Raw genomic sequence first — 19,529 nt, 5'->3', positions numbered from 1 at the left:
AGAGCGAACGTGAATTAAAATGCTGATTTTTGCATTTGTGTTTAATCATTTTTATGGTAGATACACGTACAGCGTACCTCCACCCGATTAATATTAAAATTAATTAAAATCTAAGTCTTGCGTGAGAAAATATTTTTGAACGTTGGAATCCTGCATTACTAAAAAATTGAAAAAATCCAGCACGGTAAACTGACACCCCGACAATCGGCGTTATATAATTACGTATAATATCAGCCAGACGAGTAGGATTTGAAAGCCAACAAAACCATCACCCTATATTGAGTATCAGCATTCAAATCCAATAAGTTGTATCACAACAGCCGATAGCTCCATTCAACTATTTTTTCCCTTCTATATAATATAAATAACGCAGTAATGGATTTGTGTGTTTGTAGGGAATATTAGTAACTTTAACAAAATGTTTGAGAGCAAAATAAATGATGTTACTGGAAAATCCCAACTGGTCAAATACTTCTTCCAATTTGAAAAAATCACTTATATAACACCTCGCTGTAAATTATAAAACCTATATTGACCCAAAAATAGAATTATATATCGTTTATGTAACATGTCAGTAACATGTTACATAAACAAGACAAAAAAACAGAATTATCGTTTATGTAACATGTCAATTTTGTTATTTGGTCACTATAAGTTTTGGACTATTTAATACGAACTTGTTATAATTTACAGCGACGTGTTATATAAGTAAATTTATCGAATTAGAATCATTTTTTCTTTACTTTTAAACATTTTATTAAAATTTGTAATATTCCCTACAAGTTCGTGTTCTGGTGAATTTTCAATTTTAGAGCTTTGGAGTACTAACTATTTTAATTTGTCCCAATATATGAAATTTTATAAATTCCTATGTCCTTTTATCAATAATATCTTCTCTTAGATAACCGCAATGCGTTAAGGAGACTGATAACTGATATGCATGCATATACAGTTTGAATTGTTTATTAGATAGATAGATGGTATATATACCCAAGAAATTCGTTTTGTATTAAACCATATTTAGCAATGTTCCACCTTTGTGATCGATGGAAATTTGAGCAGCGTGTTTGACGTCAACTCCGCAAAATAAACTGCGTATTTACGGTTTTAAGGGGGTGCTCGACATAATCTAAATGTAGATTCAATTTGAATAATCTTAAAAATGGTAACACATTATTATATTGTATTACGCAATATCATAGTGTGGGCATGTAGCCAGTTCGAATGTTAATTAGAGGCACAAAGATCTTAGTAAATGATCGAGACAAATAGCTCAACGGTTGGCGCATCGCGCTAAGCCTTAGGAATACGCCTGTCCTCACATCGCTGAATGCTTTGTGAATGTTTCCAGGTTCCAATCTCAAGGAAGACAGTTATGTGTAAGAAGAGTGAATTACGTAAACGCTGGTCTTTCAGCTAAACGTTCATTCCCATCTATTAAATCTATCCTACCAATATAAATCACTCGACCATGGAGTTACTGGTATCTATACTCCAGTGCACCGTCTTGTGGCCTTCTAACCACAATTGTTGATGTTTAGCCCAATCCAACATGTGCAATCTACATAGACTCTGCCACGACTAATATGCGTTTCCCGTGTGAGTTTTGGTAAAATAGAAACTTTGATACTATTGAGATTTGTTTTTTCCGTTCTAATATGTCAGAATAGTCTACAAATGGATCCTAGATTTTCAAAAAATTCTTATTCTATATATCTTTCTAGGTAAACTCACATTAATCTTAAAAATGATTCTATAGGAAAAAGTGTGTATATTCATTTAACTCAATTGTCTATCAAGATATAATGTTTTTGGTTTCCACAAAATACACTCATATTTTTCATTTTATAATTGTAGTTCCATAATACCAATATACTTATATAAGGTTCTATAAGTGATACTATTACATATAATAATTTTATTACAAAAGTAATACTGTTACATCACCACAACCAATGATGCCTATAAACAGCAATATATAACATTTTTTCAAACCCAAATCAAATATATAAATGGATTTTCACAAAGTTACCAAAACATAATACTCCTTTATATTAATTAATTCGAATGTTTCGTAAGCAATACAATTTGGCCAAATATATTATTCAGATTAGAAAGAACATCATCAAACACATTTGAGATTTGTTGAAATCCTACTATATAGTATCACCAGGGTGTTGGAAAAGTAACGCAAAATTAACAAAGTTAAGATGAAATGCTACTTAAAACATTTAACCACTGACACCTTTTAATAGTATTAAATTATGATGAAATGCCATTCCTCGACTGACGCTTTTTAATAGTTACTTTTTTAACGTTTTCATGACGAAAAATTTTATCTTAATTTTGCATTACTTTTTTAACACTCTATATATCATCAATAGCCTTCTTCTATCTAGGTCTATATTTCTATATAGAATCACATACGGTAATTCAAAATGTTATAAACAGTGGCATGATATGAAACTACAGCAATCACTTACAATCATAATATAATGATAATTCCAAATGACTATATTAATGCAAAATTTTGATTCATTCATAATCAATATTAACAACACATAATCGTGAAAAAAACTGGGTTTATTTATTAAATACCCAATTTTAATGTACGAGTGGAAAAATCCACGCAATCTATCTAAGTCTCGACATTCAAATCAGCAAAGGTGAGAAAATCCTAATAAAACTGGCATGATCTAATAAGTACGAGGCATTATTATATGAGTGAACAAATCAATGCAATCAATCTATTTTTTGAAACATAACCAATAGGTGAAATGACAAATCTAAAAAAAAAATCGAACAATACATTCTTATTAATATGTTCAATATATTCAGACAAAATAATTTTACTAAATAAAATTTGTTCTCCTAATCCTACCTAAACTACAATAATATATATAACAGATGTAGAAACTCAAAAAAAAATCCAATGAATTTCATAAAATGTATTTGGATTATCAACATTCCACAATCAAAGCAAGATTTTTAGATATTCAATTAAAACAAATACACAAAATTATGACATCAGATTTTCTAGTGGTGACTAATCTACATTGTATATATATATATATATAGTCTATCACTTTACAAATGGAACATCAAGCAAAACATGGCATATACACCAGCTATAACATTAGGATCCCACTATAAATAATAATGCAACAAAATAGTTCACTTGACTTAGACAGAAATAAAGGATAGTTCTTCGGTACACATGTTTATATTGAATAGTTTCTGTTGACATTGTGGATTGTCTTGATTCGTTTTCGAAAACTTTAGCTGTAATGTAATTGATTTATAAATTTAGATATCAAAATGGTTTTCATTTAGCTAATTTATCATAATATTTTTGAATTGAAAAGATATATATTTACTGGCTTGCCATATTCTACAAAGATTCCACATTTTTTCAGTGAATCCTCAAAGATTGTCTGTTAATTCACATACATTGCCTTGTATTAAAATGAATATAAATAAATAGCAAAGGGTAAATTCAACCGTTTGTGGAACAAGTAAAATTTCATTGGTACTGACCAAATTTTCCTCAGAACATTAAATTAGAATGTACATCAGCAAACAAGCTTTTCACTTTTTACAAGTGTATACAAAATTGCACAATAGCTTGAACGAGATTTCAAACACGAAGTGTTGTAGTATTTAAAAAAAATTGAAGAGCAAATACAAAACTTCCAATTATTCACTTCTCTTTAGTACAGTGGTTATCGAGAATTTTGGTGTGGCGAAACCTCAATAAAACATTCCAGGGGTATTGTCAAATAGTTTGTCTTTTATTGTCTGAATTGTATAAACTATAAATATATATAAAAGCAAACCCAATACTGAATATTGAATGATCTTTGAGGTGTAGCAAGTTTAATAATAGTGGAAAACCTAATAGGTAGTTGTTTATATTTGAACAATGTAGGCTACATATAATTAGACTCTACAAAAAAATAAATAAATAAGAGTCATACCTTCACTATATTACAGTGTCATAAAATGCAATTTCAATGTATGAATCTTTCCAGAGGAATCTCCATAAACAATGCTTGAATCTGAGAAACAACATGCCGATGTAACAGGACTGGTGGTGAAAAACTGGCCAATCTGTTTCAAATCTGGCTTGGTCCAAACTTTGATAGTACAGTCGTAAGAGCCAGTAATTATGGTGTTTGGGGAATCCAGTATGACAGAGATTCGGTCATTATGAAGCTTCTTTGTTATATTAGCCAGAGGCATGTAAATAATTCCATTACTACTTCCAGCAATAAAAATCCTCTTTGAAGAAATCCCCTCAACGAGAGCAAATGAGTGCAAGAATTCTGCATTAGACAATACAATATCAGTAGCATCAAATATTCGACCCTTGTCGGTCATCCTAAAAACAGTAGGCTGTAAATCAGAATCATTAACACATGCCAGAAGTTTGTGTCCATGTAAATCATCTAAATTCATTGAAAATGTTTCGATTTCCTCAAGATTTTCTTCAACGGAACAATCAAATATTTTCCCCTTTATATCGCCAATGAGAAAATCTAACTTTTGTTTAATCCCAGATGAAGCTGGCAGAGAAATGAGCGGGTCAGAAAATTTATAACTTGTTTTTTTCTGTAAACTGACATGGATTTGAGAATTTCCATCTGAATCTTGATTGCAATTTATAAGCCAAACAATAATTTGTGCATCATATGATACAGTAGCAAATGCATTTTCTTTCAAGCGTTGCATAGCTGTGATACGTTTACTATGGCCTTTTGCTTTATATGCCAAAGTCAATTCATTATTTGCATCAAATTGCCATAAATATACAAATCCAGCATCACACGAAGATACTACAATGTGTTGAAACGCGATAACCGATGTAACTTCACCATTATGTATTTGGTCATCTTTACCAGAAGGTAAAACGCTCCAAGCTTTGATGTTCCCTTTTGAAGAGCATGAAATAAATTCATCTTCACCATTTACTACAACTTGATCCACAGATTTGTCCTGTTCACTCATTGTAACGACTTTATTTCCAACTAAAGGTTTCCAAAGTGATATTTGTGCATCGTTACTTGCACAAACAACATCAAAATTTTGCATTTCTGCAGCAACTGCTTTTCGTTTTCTTTTCGCGCCTGGTTTGCGTTTTTCATGTTCTTCGTTCCATTCTGCGACTTCAACTTCATCCGCCCAATTCAAGGGGTCTTCTGGTTTATCATCGTCAAAGTTAAGTGCTTCCTGTTCATCTTCATTATCTTTTTCATCAATCTGCAAAGTAACATCGCAGCAATTGGTTCTAGATTCCGTTTTAAGATTAGTTATTTCAATTCCTTTGTGAGACCAAATTTTGATTGTGTTGTCTTCTCCCCCAGCAGAAACAATGCAACCAAACTTATAAACTACAGAAGCAATACCAGATTCATGACCTTTTAATATATGAAGTGGTGTTGTATGTTCTTTTCCTGTACAAAAAGGCAATTGAGGACAAGCCCATATTTTCAATGTGGAATCATTAGATCCTGTGACAATATGATCACTGCTATCATTCCATGAACAGCATGTTATCCAGTCCATATGAGCTTGATCAATCACAACTAACGGCTTCATGTCTTGTTGTTGTTCATGTTTTCCTTGTCTCGCTTGTACCTGCATTTGAATCGATGAATTTGTTTGTGTTATGAGACCACCAATATGCCAGTAAGCAATTTTTCCATCACGACCACCAGATACAAGCATTGTTCCTTCAGGATTGAAACACAAACATGACACCGGACCTTCATGTCCACGAAGAGCTTTTGAATAGCTTACAATTACTGGTTTCTTTTCAATTAATGCATCGGACTGGGTATTAGCCTGCACAACATTTTGCATTTCATTACCAAAAATATCATTTGCCTCAGGTCTGGCAGATAGATCATCATTACTCCATAACAAAATGTCAAAATCTTCCCCTCCAGAAGCAACCCATTTGGTACTGCAATCCACTGAAAGAACAGGGGCTTTATGCCCTTTGAATGTAGTATGTACAGATTCCCCGGCAGGATTCAAAGCCTTTAAAGTCCAATCCGCACCTCCTGTTATAATCATTTCTGGAACAAATGCATCTCCCAATAGGAAAATACCAGAAAACATGTCATTAGATCGCGCAGGTTTTGTCCATGTCATGCAATTAATAGCAGATTCGTGGACCTTATGTGTGAATAAACTATTTGGTAATAATGGATCATATACAGCAATGTATCCTTCATGAAAGCCAACAGCTAAAAGATTTTTTCCATCGTTAAACTGGCAGCACAATGCATTGCCAAAGTCTTCTGGATCAGGTACCATATATGATATCTCTTTTCTGCCAAGATGAGAATTCCATACAGCAAGTTGAGAAACGCTTTCATTTGTCCCTTCTCCTGCTCCTATAATGTATTCTCCCTTATGAGAAAATGTCAATGATTTTGGTGATGTCAAATATGTTTCACCAAAATTACCAAGAGGGACCCCAGCACCTGCTGACCACAGCCTTATCACAGACTCAAAAATAGAACAAGATGCAATATATCTTCCACAAAGAGAGTATTGAACAGACGAAACAGCATGAGAATGGCCACGAATAACAGCAACACGTTTCAAAGTTTGAACATCCCAGATACGAATAGAAGAATCCCACAACCCCGCTACAATTCTTGCCTGCGTCGGATGAAAATCCATGCAGTTGACACAGGAACTATTTGTTTGAAGTCGATGGACAAATTTGAGATTAGAAACATTCCATAGCGCGATGGAGTGGTCATGTGATGCAGTGGCGAAAACTCTAGAAGAGCTGCCTTGCCTGAGAGGACGTACTTTAACATCACTCACTTTTCTATTATGAGCTTTGAAAGATCGAACTCTGTATCCTTCAACTGTATTCCATATTGATACCATGCCATCTGCAGATGCTGAAATAAATATTGCTTTATTTATAAAGCATAAGGCAGTAACTTCATCAGAATGTCCTATCCATGTGTTTGTCTCCAACCCATTATCCTTCCTGAGAATACCGACTTTTCCTATTTGTGAGCCCCATGCCACAAAGTCACTTTCATAATGTGTAGACACACAAGTACGAACATCGTTTACCATGCCTGTAGTGTAGGTACGAATACACTGCGAAGCTAATTCTACTCCTCCCTCCAAGCATACAATTCTGCATTGATTTTCAGATTGATTGTTCTGATATAACATAGCAGAAACGGTGATATAAGGGTAGGAATCTTTCACTTGATTAAGAGCATACTGGTATATCAACTCTGGATATTTTGCAATAATGTGTATGCAAGAACTCACAAATTTATTCATTTCTTGCCATGGTTTTGTCATCTTTTTCACAGCTAACCTTTTTGTAATATATTTCTTTGCCTTTTCAGCCTCTATCAATGAAAAATCATCCAATAATTGCAAACCAAGTCCTAGTTTACATTTTGCAGCAATGAAATTGAAATCCACAAGTAGAGTTTTCAATGCTTTTTGTTCACCAGATTTTGCCAAATGAAAAGGAAGCCTTGTCAAAGCTGTTACAATTTCATACAAATTATTTCTTTTTTCTGCACAATTTTCTCGGATTTTGATGACGTAGAAATCTGTAAGGATTCTATGACAGGATTTAATGAATTCTCCATCAACCATGTATTTTTCTTCAACTACATCTTGGTGTACTGACTGTCTAATAGACAGAAGCATGCCCCGATCATCTTCAGATGATACAAAAAACCCTCTCAAAGAATTTAGGACAGCTAAGAAGGCAGCTTTGGTTAAAACTTCTCCCTCGCCAGTGGTTTCTTTACTGAATCTCAGTGATAAAGCAGAAAACAAGTCTTCTTCTGAAATACCCCATTTCTTTGAGCAGTGAATCACACCCAATACCATTCCTACCAATATAGGATGACTTTTAAATCTTGCTTCGACTGCACAAAATTGTAACCTGAGTATGGCATCCAAGTCATGAGGAAGAGTCTTCAGAGTTTTAGTAAGAGACTCAAAAGTTTCTTGCACTCTTATCATTTCACAGACATTACTCAAGTAGAGTGGATATTTTGAACCATGTTTTGAAAGTAACAACTGTAATTGGTTATTGAAATGAGATTCATCAAGTTTTTTGCTGTGGACTCCTAAAACTGATCTTACAATCGCTCGCTTATCTGACATGGACAAATCTGGCATCAGCTGAAAAACAGTTCCAGGAATGTGTTTCAGAGCTTTGTGAGCAAGTCCTTGTTCAACACATGTAACAACAATTGTGAAACCTTCATAATGAAGTTTGCTGAGCCAGTCAATGCTATCTCCAACCACATCCATATCATCTATTAACAAGTAAAGTAACGGTGCTTTTCTAGTTATATTTTTGATCTTTTCCATCAATTTGGGGAAAATGCCAATCAGGCTATCCATATCATTTTGAATGTTGAGGTCTTCAATGCCGTACGCTTTTACGACTTGACAACAGAAACGATACAGTGGGGTTGATGCTAGCCCACCCACAGAAGCATAATGAATGCAAGAAATCACATTTTGCATATCAGTAGTTAGCTTTTTATGCACAGCTGATAAAAGTGAAGATTTCCCACTTCCGACTCTACCTACCAATGCAACAATGGGACTCTCTGAAGTTTTCCTCAGTGTTGCGACTTTGTTGAAAAATGCTGATAACAAAGATGATCTTGCTACAAATTCTTGCTGAGATAATATCTGGCTTTGAATTGCATCTTCTGCAGTAAAAACACTTGAATTCTCATTTTTTGAATGTGCATCGTTTCTCTGAATCTTTTTAAGACCTTTCATCATATCAGATAAAATCATGTCTTCAAATTGATTCAAGTCTCTTACAATAGGAACTTCATCGACAATGCCTTCCCACGTAGGATAATATGTTTGAACGTGTGAATCCATATATTTGTCCTCAATTCTTTGTTTCAAATCTCGCAGCTTACTTTTCTTGTTTGAAGTTTGTTCAAAAAATGTTGGTTTCATAGACTTTGGCATAAACTTTTTTATGTCAGTAGAGTCTCGGAGATAGAAATAACAATCCTTTTTGCTAAACTCAGCTTGAGCAATTTCTATTTCAGTGATTGATCTTCCTTTCGGGTAATCTTCTAGCCATTCAGAACCTTTATCAGGAAATCCATAATCTTTTGGCATCCATCCATATCGTTCCCCGAGCATGCAAATGAAAATATCACATTTACGAACTTCTTGTAAACAAATACCAACACTACGATCATAGCGACTATCTTCTCCCGTAATTCCCCACCGCAAATCAGTTTCGATCACATTCAAGCGTAGTTTTTTAGCACTTTCTCGGAGAACAGGAAACACTTTATGTACAAGAGCATCTCTTTCACTTAGCATATCTTTGATAGTTGAAGAGATGAACACTCTAACAGTTCGCCATGGTTTGGGCAAAGGTGCATCAATCAAAACTGGACCTAGCTTCTCAATACTTATATTCTTGTCCTCATTGCTTGTAAGCTCATATTTCTTGTCTATGTTGGAAACAAAATTCAATTGTCCTTCTCCTGAGCCGAGAGCAATGTATTTCAAAATCTGATCACTGTATCCACTAAATCTCAAGATGTTGTCAGAAGCTCGTTCATTAGAAACAGAAGCTCTTTTTCCTGCTAAATCAACCTCATAACACATTAGGTTGTGATTAATATTGTCTCTGTATCTTTCCATAAACATGTTGAGATTTACATTTTCGTGGGTTTCAAGGGCTGATGACAGCACCAGTAAATTGTCCATCTTCATTCTTTCTAGCAAAACTTTATCTAAAAATTTTGTTGGTATGAATCCATGCTTTTCAAACTGTACTACGTTTACCAATCCAAGTATTCTTTGGAGATTTTCCAAAATCCCTCCACTTTCTAACTCAATGATTTTGTATTTTTTACCACTACAGATGAGAAATGTACATGCCTCACATGAATAAGCACACATGAGTCCGAGCAGAAGCCCAACTTCAGCAAGCGTACGTGATGAGCCAAGGCCCTTCGAGCTGGTGCAACGTTTTTGCATTGTATCATAACGGACATCACAAAGTATGACTGTGTGACCTTGAATTGGTGGTACATTGCTAACTGTTGCAATTCTTACAGCAGTATCCAGAGCTTTCCTGTATCGATTGATCAATTCTTGATTGTATGCAAATTCTTTACCATATTTCTTATGGACTTGTTTTCTTATAAAGTCAACTTGTTTTTCTTCAGCTGTTTTGGTCTGTTGATCGCCAAATTTTCTATTCAAATAGTATTTCTGTGTTCCTTTTAGAAAATATTTTAATCCGTGTTTTTTATACATTTCCTGTTTTTCAATTTCTTTTTCTAGCTCAGATAAAACTTCATACGCTGAAAAGAATCTGAAAGGAAATTGACGACTTCTGGTAACTGCTCTCTCATTGGTCAATATCTTGATGACTTGAATGTGATGTTTTTCTGATATGCCTGCTTTAATCATGTTTCTGATATTTCGCAGCATGGCCATAAAAGGGAGTTTCTTGTGATCGAGAAGATCTTGCCATGTTTTCGCGAGATTACCTTTAGAAGAGACTTGTGTTTCCCATGTCTCCGGTACTTCGAGTTTCATGCGTTTCCCAGAAAGAGCAGAATCCCAAGTTCCTTCTAATCCACATTTGTAAAAAGATTCGACGCTTTCGGGATACTTTTTTCCTATGATACGCATGACTGCCTGTGCAGGTTTTGTTATGTGAAGTTTTCGAATCAAATATTTCAGAGTAAAACTCGGACTATAAAGTTTGAGCTTCTTTATCACGTCCTCCTCTTCATTTTCACCATCCATAATTTTTCTTTCTCGTTCAGTATTCTTTTGATTTTTTTTCTCTTCTTCCTTACTCTCATTTTTCCCTTTCTTTCCCTTTTTCTTCTTTTTTGCTGATTTTGATTTGTCCTTGTTATACTTTGCGAGTACATATTCATCAAAACTGGGGAACTTGGTCACCATGACTTTCCTCAAAGCAGAAGGTAATGTCTTAATACCTTCAGATCCATAAGGATCAGACAGACTTTGATAAAACTCGGCAACTTGAATCCAATCTGAAGGAAGAATAATAGCTTTATTAAAATACTTTTTCAAGTATGGTCTGCAAGGCGGAAGAAAAGATGATATTGCGAGTAGAAAATTGCTTGTTGCTCTTATGTTAAGCTCAACTCTTGAATACAAAGCTACCTTTAGAACAAATTCAGGCTCGGAATTTGAAATTGCTTCAGAAAATTCATACAACTTCGATCTAGTGGCATCCACTGGATTAAACCAAATAGGATTGTTTATCAAGGACGTGCAAACACATTCAATAAAAGCTGTTTTCGTGATAACAAGTTGAGATGTATCTTCTTGCAATGTTTGCTTGAATTCATCTATAGTTGGAAAGTTTATTTCATCAGTCTCTGGAACAATCGCTAATAAATCGTTTTCATCCAATGGCTTAACATTTGATTGTTCACAAATCGAAACTTTATCCCCAGATTGATTTTTAGCTCCTGTGATTCCAAAACTCGAAGCCACAATATTTCTTTTCTGTTCAAGATTGAAATTGGGAGCTAACAGTGTATTTGTAGTTTTTAAGCCAGTTTTCAGATTACCACGTAGACTTGAGTTTCTTAAATCTCTTCTAGTAGACACCAAACTGGAATTTGCAAGCAAGGGATTCACTAGCGACTTTCTGGGCGCATTTTTCTGAGTCACTTGTTTCAAAGATGGTTTACTCAACGAAGTAAGCAACTTGTTCTCACATGAAAACCTAGATTCCAACTTCTCCTTTGAAACTCTGACGTCATATTCATTCTCCTTTGCCCTTAATAGGTTATTTTCGAGAATAGAAGATGATAGTTTCGAAGCTTTAACGTTTGATGAAAATTTATCCAGGAGAACGCTCCTTGTTGAAGAGGTAGGCTTCTTCAAACCAAGACTTGGCAAAGAATTCGACGACTTTCGCAACGAATGAGTCACAAGAAAAGCATTCTTGAGTGTTTTGCTCTGGAGATTAGTATGAAGTAGCTTGTTTTCAGTAGAAATGACCATATCACTTTGTTAAGATATATCTAGATATTCAACATGTCTGAGAAATCAAAAATTGCATATCATTAAATAATCAAACCCTGTGTATGACAATATAATAATATTTACAATGTTGAACAATTAAGAAAACAATTCACTGAACCAAAACATAGCCATTTATAACATTTTCTTACAATATGATTCTACACTAGTATTTAACTCATAACCATTGTTGAAATGATAAAGTCAAAATATTTTGAATAAATTCCAATTTCACTGCACAATACCATAGGCGTAGCCAGGAGGGCTGAGGGTCATTTTTTCAATGCAATTTGTTAGCATTAAGTTTTTACGCCTTTTTTAAACTTTTTACTCCCTTCTTGAACAATTTACTGAAAGCTGACTTTTTCTGGCTTGCTATCAATAAAAAAAAATGCCTTTTCCCCAAGAAAAAAATTTTGAGCCGGCTCTTGCATAGCACTATATTAATTTGAAATATTTCCATGAACATTACCAATGAGCGAATAGATATTCTTATCCTTATCCAAATTCTTACAACCACCAACTTCCTTTTTCTAATAACAAAGAAATATAAAGGATATATTAGAATTATCACATGCTATAGTAACAATCATCAAGAAATAGCAGACTGTTTACTAATAGCCTAGTTAATCATTAAACATGTAATATTGTTTTTTCAATTCATCATTTTTAAAATTTGGAACAAAGTTTACTTTTACAATGCTTGAAAATCCCTCTTTCATGCTTGGTTCTTTGTAAGCTTTTCTATATTGATAAAATACCATGTCTGGTACTTTATCATGATCCGATCCTGAGAGTTCTCGAAATTTATTATTATGTCTTGCATGTTCCATTGTCACTTGCATAGCAAAGCATCTGCAATCGCAGCCTCTTGCTTTAGCACAATCTATATACCTTTTTCTTGACTCTGGGTCTGCATTTGTGTTGTCCACGACCACACTTTTTCCTTCGCTGAGAAAACGTGTACATGCCGCCACACATTTTTGCCATGTTTTCATTGTGTCTCGATTTACGAGGGTATATCCATTTGCTTCCAAATAATCTTTAGAAACGGTAGACTTTCCGCTGGCTGGATACCCAACCATGATCACAACTTCTTGTTTTTTGCTGATCAGCTCATCCATGTTTTTTATTAAAACTTTGTTGTCGATGACACTTTTTGGATCAAATTCAGGCATGTTGAATTTAACAGGCTTTTGTGAAAGAAAATATTCCTCGGGAGTTTTGAAATCAATTTCCAAATTCATAGCAAATAATCTATCAGTACACGAAAAATCTTTTTTCTTTTTTGGAGCCCAATCTTTTGGGCGGCCAGCTGCATCTCCGACATAATAACTATGAGACATATCAATCGGTATTCCCCCATTACCTTGTTTTGCCAGCCAAGTCCATGTTCCAATGTTAGGTTTTCGAGACGGACCCTTTTTCGTAATTGCTATCACCTGAGCTTTAATACCAAGCTTTCCCAAAATGTTTTCGACTTTGGTTTTGAAATCCTTTGGTTGAAGTTTACCTTTCCCAATCCCCAGTTGGTTGGTTATTATCACTATTTTATATTGGTCATTTTGAAGCTTTTTCAATTTTCCTGGTACTTCGGCGTAAAGTATCTTCCAATCATTATGATCTTTTGCAAATGTCCTACCCGATGCTGTTGTTATTATTGTACCATCCATATCAAATGCTGCTATTTTTGATGAATTATACAACTGCGGAGAATGATAAATTAATAAGCCTTCTTTTTCTTCCCAACCAACTGGATAGTCAGATTTTATCCATCCTCTAAATACATTTTTCTCTCTACCACCATCTTTTGATTTTTCTGTTTTCACAATGGATAGACTTTTGCTTTGTAAAAATTTGAGCTTTTCCGCAACTTTATTTTCATCATCACTCTGATCATCCGATACCTCATCTTCATTTACCATTTTGGCTTTTTTTGGTATTGGTGTTTCCGTTTTGGATTCTGAAGAACTAGGCCCAAAATATGAGTCGATTGTTCGTTTTTCAGCTGTTGTTTTTTGCGTTTTAATAATTTCATGTGGATATTGTTGAACAACAAAATAGAAAATATCACCAACTTTTAACTTCTTCTCGTGTCCTTTTGCAATCTCTTGTTGACCAATCATAGACGGGTTAGTTCCAAGATGTTTCAAAGTGACGCTTTCTTTTTCATAGTTTGCTGTTAATTCAACTTGCTTTCTTGAACAAATTTTCTCAATGATTTTAGTTTGTGGACTTCTTCCTAGTATGACAGGAACACCATTTGGTAATGGAATAGGTTCGTGTCTATCATTACAGCACCTCAATTGAAGCATTATACAGAATTATCTATGACCCTATAATGAGAGAGTGATAATAATTTATTTCCGAATTTATCATCAATGTACACATTGCAGTAAAAAGAATAAACAGTAATCATGAAATATAATCGCAAAGGGGCGGGTAAGACTGCAAGGTTAACAAGATCGACCGACCCCTAAAGAAAATTCTTATTAGGATGAGGCACGCAATCAATTACAATTATTTGTTCATAGCCTATAAGGTCAACAAAAGTTATGTTTTTTTTATGTTTAACTCGTATTATTGCATTCCATCAAGAGCTCAATTGAAACATATTATGTCATTATTATTGTAGTGAAAAAATATTTTTTAAATTTAAGCCTGTTAACCCTTTCCAGGCGGTGGGCACGTATACGTACCAACGACAAAACTCGCTAGATCACGGCGGGTACTTCAAGTTACCCATAGTTTTATTTAGCAATCGGTCGCAAATTGTTGGTCTAGTTTATCCGGGTTTTAGTTTATTGATAAGAAGTCTTCTTCGAGATTAACATAAGCGACGATAAATCTCGCTTTTGTTTACAACGGGAATTTTATTTGCGGCGGAACGAGGGAGTGATTTTGAAATTTATGCAAATTTCTGTGTTTTTTGGGTGGTAATAGAAGACATATTATCCCTTCCATCTACCAAAGGATTTTGAGTTAGATCACGAAATTGCTACAGCAATATTATGCTATTGTTTGCCAACCACGAAGCGGTAACAGTAAAGGGTTTAGCTAATATTTCTATTTTTTTATCACGGTTTGAAGTTTCAACTCCCAAGAAAAAAAAATGCCCTTTTTCTATCCGGTTTGTGACTCAGACCACCACATTTTAAAAAACTTTTTTTTTTAATCGCCAACTGCAAGCTCTTTAAATAAGCTTTCTAACGAGTCGTCAGTGGGCAGCAGAGGATCATTAGTTTTTCATTAGTCGATCGATTAGTTGTGGGGGTACAAATGCATAAAATCAGCGTAGCAAATACGATTATTTAATAAAAAATAAAAATCGCATTGAAAGGGTTAACGAGCCCTCAAAAAATTCAATTCCTTTTTATAAACATAAGAGTTCAGGCACTTTTTCAGGCACATTAATTTTTTTTTTCTTTTTTTTTTCGTAGTTCATTGGGGTTAAGTTTTATTAGACCTTGAATGAAATTGTACATTAAAAAAATGCAATTTTTCAATTTAATAAGGTATAATTAATTTTTCAATAGTAAAATATGGCAACACTCAATACAAAAAGAGGCACTCGTGAAACTTCAGGCACTTTGTAAATACCTAGATATGTCCTAATGTTAATGATTACTTTAAAGCAGAAAAATCAAAAATAAAGAAAGCAGAAATGATGGAAATTATGTTTTTTCAAAGTGCCTGAAATTTCAAGAGTGCTTGATTTTCTGCTCAGGGTTGCCATATTTTACCATTGGCAAATTGATTATAGTCTGCCTCATAAAGTTGGGAAGTTTGATCCTACTTATACAACCATATATTATTGTTCCATGCGATATAGAAATGCACATGTTTATTCAAGAGACCGAAATCTTAATAAACTACTGAAAAAAAAATCATAGTGCCCACAATGGTGTCTAAAAAAATATTACTGTTTTAGGGAGCCCCGAGGAAAGGCGATGACACGTTTAACAACCCTATTGAGTGCGAATTATTTATAGAAAAAATAAAACAGTTATACAAACCATTAAATATACATATGAAATCCAATGTTGACAATCCAGTATGAAATTTTCTCTAACCGGCCAGCACCTGAATCAGCAAATGCTGAAATGTCAACGTCCGGACATCACAATGATCATTGCGCCATCTTTCGTAAGGTGTTCGAGTAACAATGTAAAAAAAAAAATATTACAAATCTCATTCTGTCGTGCTGATTTTGGAGTCGAAATAAACTTATACTGTACTAGTAATAAATGCGAATCTTTTCCCGGTAAATCATAACGACATAGGTCAATTCCGTTGACAACGGGAATTCCCCTACTGTGTATGATGTGCCGGTACTGCTCTTTAGCGCCTCACAATTTACATATTGTTCGGTTTTGTCCGCCTGTCTTGTGTGTTCATTGTCTGTTCGCTACAAATCATATTTCTGTATTTCTGGAGCATAATTGTGCAGCTCGTCATCAAAATGCAAGAGCACGTTAACCAAAAAGGACCTGGTTTTGTTGGAATCAAATTTTGTCAAGAATGGTGAGTTTACAATGTCTAAATCTTTTCCCAGTTCCTACAGTTTAGTCTGTTAGTTGGGTTGTGTGTAAGCGTTGGCATATTGGGTCTGGAATAGTTTAGTACTACATGCACTTCTAGTTGGCCTGGCTCAACAATTTTTGCATATGTCATTTCTAACCCCCACCTGACTACGTCACCAGAAAATCACGTCCTTGCGAATTCACAGTGGCGTAATAAGGCCCACCAAAGTATGAGGATGGTCGTCCAAAACGTGCAGACAATCACTCGAAATCGAGCAATCCATTTTTCTCGTCGCAATGATCACGATATGAGAGAGTTCGTCGGCGCTAGCAAGTTTGTTATCTGAGGCGCAGATGCCATTTCGGGCGATCGTAGTTATGCTTTGGCAAGCTCTGATGATGACTTCCTAATGACGTAATTTTTGGATGGCATATTCAGGTGGGGATTAGGAATACTATATGCAAAATTCGTTTTGATACGCCACCTGCTTTGAAGTGGATAAAAAATTTTTACATACAGACATATGCAAATACACTCAAATGAACCACATCTGACGGTGGTTGGCTTTGTCATTTGCAATTTCTGAGATCAGGAGATATAATTCTATGCTTTTCAAATGATGAATACAGACATATATTAGTGCGTCTCATTAAATTGTTACTAAATTAATATTACAACTTTTTAGCAACAACATGCTCTATCCAAAAGAAGACAAGCAGAACAGAATTCTACTCTACTCAGTGAGATAAGCTAATGAATAGAATATAGATATAGGATAATTCTTTTCGAACTACCTATGTCCGTGTACTCCTTACTTGAAATGAATATTATTATTTAACCCAGTAGATGAAGTTGCACTTGCACATTCCCAAACTTTTTTGGGCATGAACCATTTTTGAAATGAAATGAATCGCAGCCGACTCAAGACATGAAAATTATACAAACGTTGATTTTACCAAGTTTGTTTATTATTTGAGATTATTACATACGATAAATACCATTTAGAAGTTAATGTTTTTTCAAACCCCTAAGCTTTGTGCTTATTGCTTTTTTTTCCTGATATCTTCGCAACCTCGACAAGGTTCAAGGCTCAACAAGGCTTTTATGTACGAGTCCACGGTCCTGGGGTTGGGAATCACTGAGTAAACATTCTGGTTTTACAATGTGCACCTGAAATTGTTTGTTTAATATCCCACAAAATCAAGAAATCATATCAGTTGTTAATGATTTTTGAAGAAGTTTAGTTCAAGTTTTATATTTAACTGAGCCTTATGTTCTCTTTCAGTGTCGTAACTGTGACTTTCAAATGGAAGCTGACAATGCATGTATTTATGTAAATAAGATTGTCCATGAAGTTGATGAATTAACACAAATCATTGCTGATGTAGCACAAGATCCAACTTTGCCACGAACAAAGGATCATTCATGTCCCAAGTTAGTTTATAGTTACAATGTATATTTCAAATTTTTTTTCTTATAATTACCGTGTTTTTGATTGGATTAGATCCATCGATCATAAGGTAGGCTTTTATACATCTTTATGAATGTCATAGCATATCTTGCAGATCTGCTGTTCATCTAATAATTAGGATTTATTATCAGATATGCAGAAATGGTACGTATCTATACGTAGATGCGATAAGTTGTACAATCTAACAATAATTCTGTATCACAGTTTGTTACTGCCTACCAACCTATTTTCTGCCAGGTGTTTTATGGAAAAGAAATTCAATTGTCTGATTTTCCAATGCTTGTGGTATTAAAATGTGGGAGGGAGCATCTGCTTGTATCAAAACAAGCTCGAAGCTATCATTGCTAAATAAATGAGTCAAGACCAAATTTAATTGCAGAAGATTTGTGGTGTTTTGTAAGCCGTGAAAGATTTTAGTTTCGAACCAGCTCACAAAAAAATATTTATACAAATTTGTTTGTAAGCGGATAATGCTTTATTAGGTTCAAGTTTATGGTCTAAAGTTGTCATCAGAAGAAAAAAACAGTAGAAAGATAATACTCTTGTGATAGTTATGGCTAGGCAACTAAAGTTGATGAGAGACCTGATTATTCTTTCACTTTGCTTCTATCCTTTTCCATTTTATATTTTTCAGATGTCAGCATAAAGAAGCTGTATTCTTCCAATCTCAATCAACAAGAGCAGAGGAAGGCATGAGACTTTATTTTGTTTGCACAAACCCACAATGTGGTCATCGATGGACTCAATTGTAATCTATTCCATCAAATTGTGCAATACTTGAATGCAATCATACATCGATACATGCACAAGGTGAATGAAACATCTTTTGGTCATCAAAACGACCAACATGAATCCATGAGGACCTCTCACTAATAAGAACTGACAAAGCCTATGGAATCGGACAGGGTTGTGTGCTTGTTGCTAAAGATTTTGTGTTACTATTTTTACCAGCTTTTTTCATTAACAAACCAAATCTTTGTTGCAAGCTCTACACCTATAAGCTCTTGTATATTGACATTTATTATGGTATGTTTCACCAAATTTTTAGGAAATATATGCTAGGAATCCCATATCAAATAGGTACGCAATGTTGATGAACGATGATTCAACCATATAACTGCTCCATTGAACGAAATCTATAAGTTATAAAGACTTTCATTATGCATGTTATTGTGAATACTTGTAGTAGAACCCGTTTGCTACAAAGGTAAAATTCGTCTTTAAATTTCAAAAATACAATGAATAAACTTTTTCTATTAAATGATTGGGCGGGCATGTGATGCCAGAACAGATGAGAAAACAAATGCGGTAGAGTTGTGTACATTCTAGCCAAAATAGTTGATTTGAAATATATAGCGGGATGAGCATGGCATTAATTGTTAAAGATTCAAGCCCAAACCTGTTCCTCTGGTGCATGATTCTCTAGAACTGTGACTTGAAACCGACTGTTCACACCGAAAGT

The 19,529-nt window shown here is 34.4% G+C and overlaps 3 protein-coding genes across 3 annotated transcripts; 1 reads left to right on the top strand and 2 right to left on the bottom strand.

The window, feature by feature from the left end:
• Positions 1-1,898: 1,898 nt before the first annotated feature.
• Positions 1,899-12,097, bottom strand: LOC120338755 (telomerase protein component 1-like). Its single transcript, XM_039406693.2, has 2 exons — positions 3,978-12,097; positions 1,899-3,282 (listed from the first exon to the last, which is right to left on the bottom strand). The coding sequence occupies exon 1, from the start codon at positions 12,052-12,054 to the stop codon at positions 3,988-3,990; it is 8,067 nt and encodes a 2,688-aa protein (XP_039262627.2). The 5' UTR covers positions 12,055-12,097; the 3' UTR covers positions 1,899-3,282; positions 3,978-3,987.
• Positions 12,098-12,686: 589 nt separating this feature from the next.
• On the bottom strand, positions 12,687-16,289 carry LOC120338756 (bifunctional polynucleotide phosphatase/kinase-like). The gene is made up of 2 exons (XM_039406694.2): positions 16,089-16,289; positions 12,687-14,408 (listed from the first exon to the last, which is right to left on the bottom strand). Exon 2 carries the CDS (start codon positions 14,385-14,387, stop codon positions 12,699-12,701), a length of 1,689 nt encoding a protein of 562 aa, XP_039262628.2. The 5' UTR covers positions 14,388-14,408; positions 16,089-16,289; the 3' UTR covers positions 12,687-12,698.
• A 149-nt stretch (positions 16,290-16,438) lies between these two features.
• LOC120338757 (DNA-directed RNA polymerase II subunit RPB9-like) lies at positions 16,439-19,319 on the top strand. Its single transcript, XM_039406695.2, has 4 exons — positions 16,439-16,596; positions 17,282-17,336; positions 17,882-18,030; positions 18,702-19,319. The coding sequence occupies exons 1-4, from the start codon at positions 16,535-16,537 to the stop codon at positions 18,817-18,819; spliced, it is 384 nt and encodes a 127-aa protein (XP_039262629.1). The 5' UTR covers positions 16,439-16,534; the 3' UTR covers positions 18,820-19,319.
• Positions 19,320-19,529: the final 210 nt, after the last annotated feature.

The sequence above is a fragment of the Styela clava genome, chromosome 9 (genome assembly GCF_964204865.1).
Source record: "Styela clava chromosome 9, kaStyClav1.hap1.2, whole genome shotgun sequence".
NCBI lineage: Eukaryota > Metazoa > Chordata > Ascidiacea > Stolidobranchia > Styelidae > Styela > Styela clava.
The sequence above is the reverse complement of the archived record's forward strand: the minus strand, read 5'-3'. Positions and strand labels throughout refer to the sequence as shown.

Bases quoted from the DNA above. Each gene is read 5' to 3' on its own strand.
- LOC120338755 (XM_039406693.2), bottom strand. From the start codon at position 12,054: ATGGTCATTTCTACTGAAAACAAGCTACTTCATACTAATCTCCAGAGC.
- LOC120338756 (XM_039406694.2), bottom strand. From the start codon at position 14,387: ATGCTTCAATTGAGGTGCTGTAATGATAGACACGAACCTATTCCATTA.
- LOC120338757 (XM_039406695.2), top strand. From the start codon at position 16,535: ATGCAAGAGCACGTTAACCAAAAAGGACCTGGTTTTGTTGGAATCAAA. The intron at 16,597-17,281 runs GTGAGTTTACAA...ACAACTTTTTAG, and splicing joins ATCAAATTTTGTCAAGAATG to CAACAACATGCTCTATCCAA. The intron at 18,031-18,701 runs GTTAGTTTATAG...TATATTTTTCAG, and splicing joins AAGGATCATTCATGTCCCAA to ATGTCAGCATAAAGAAGCTG.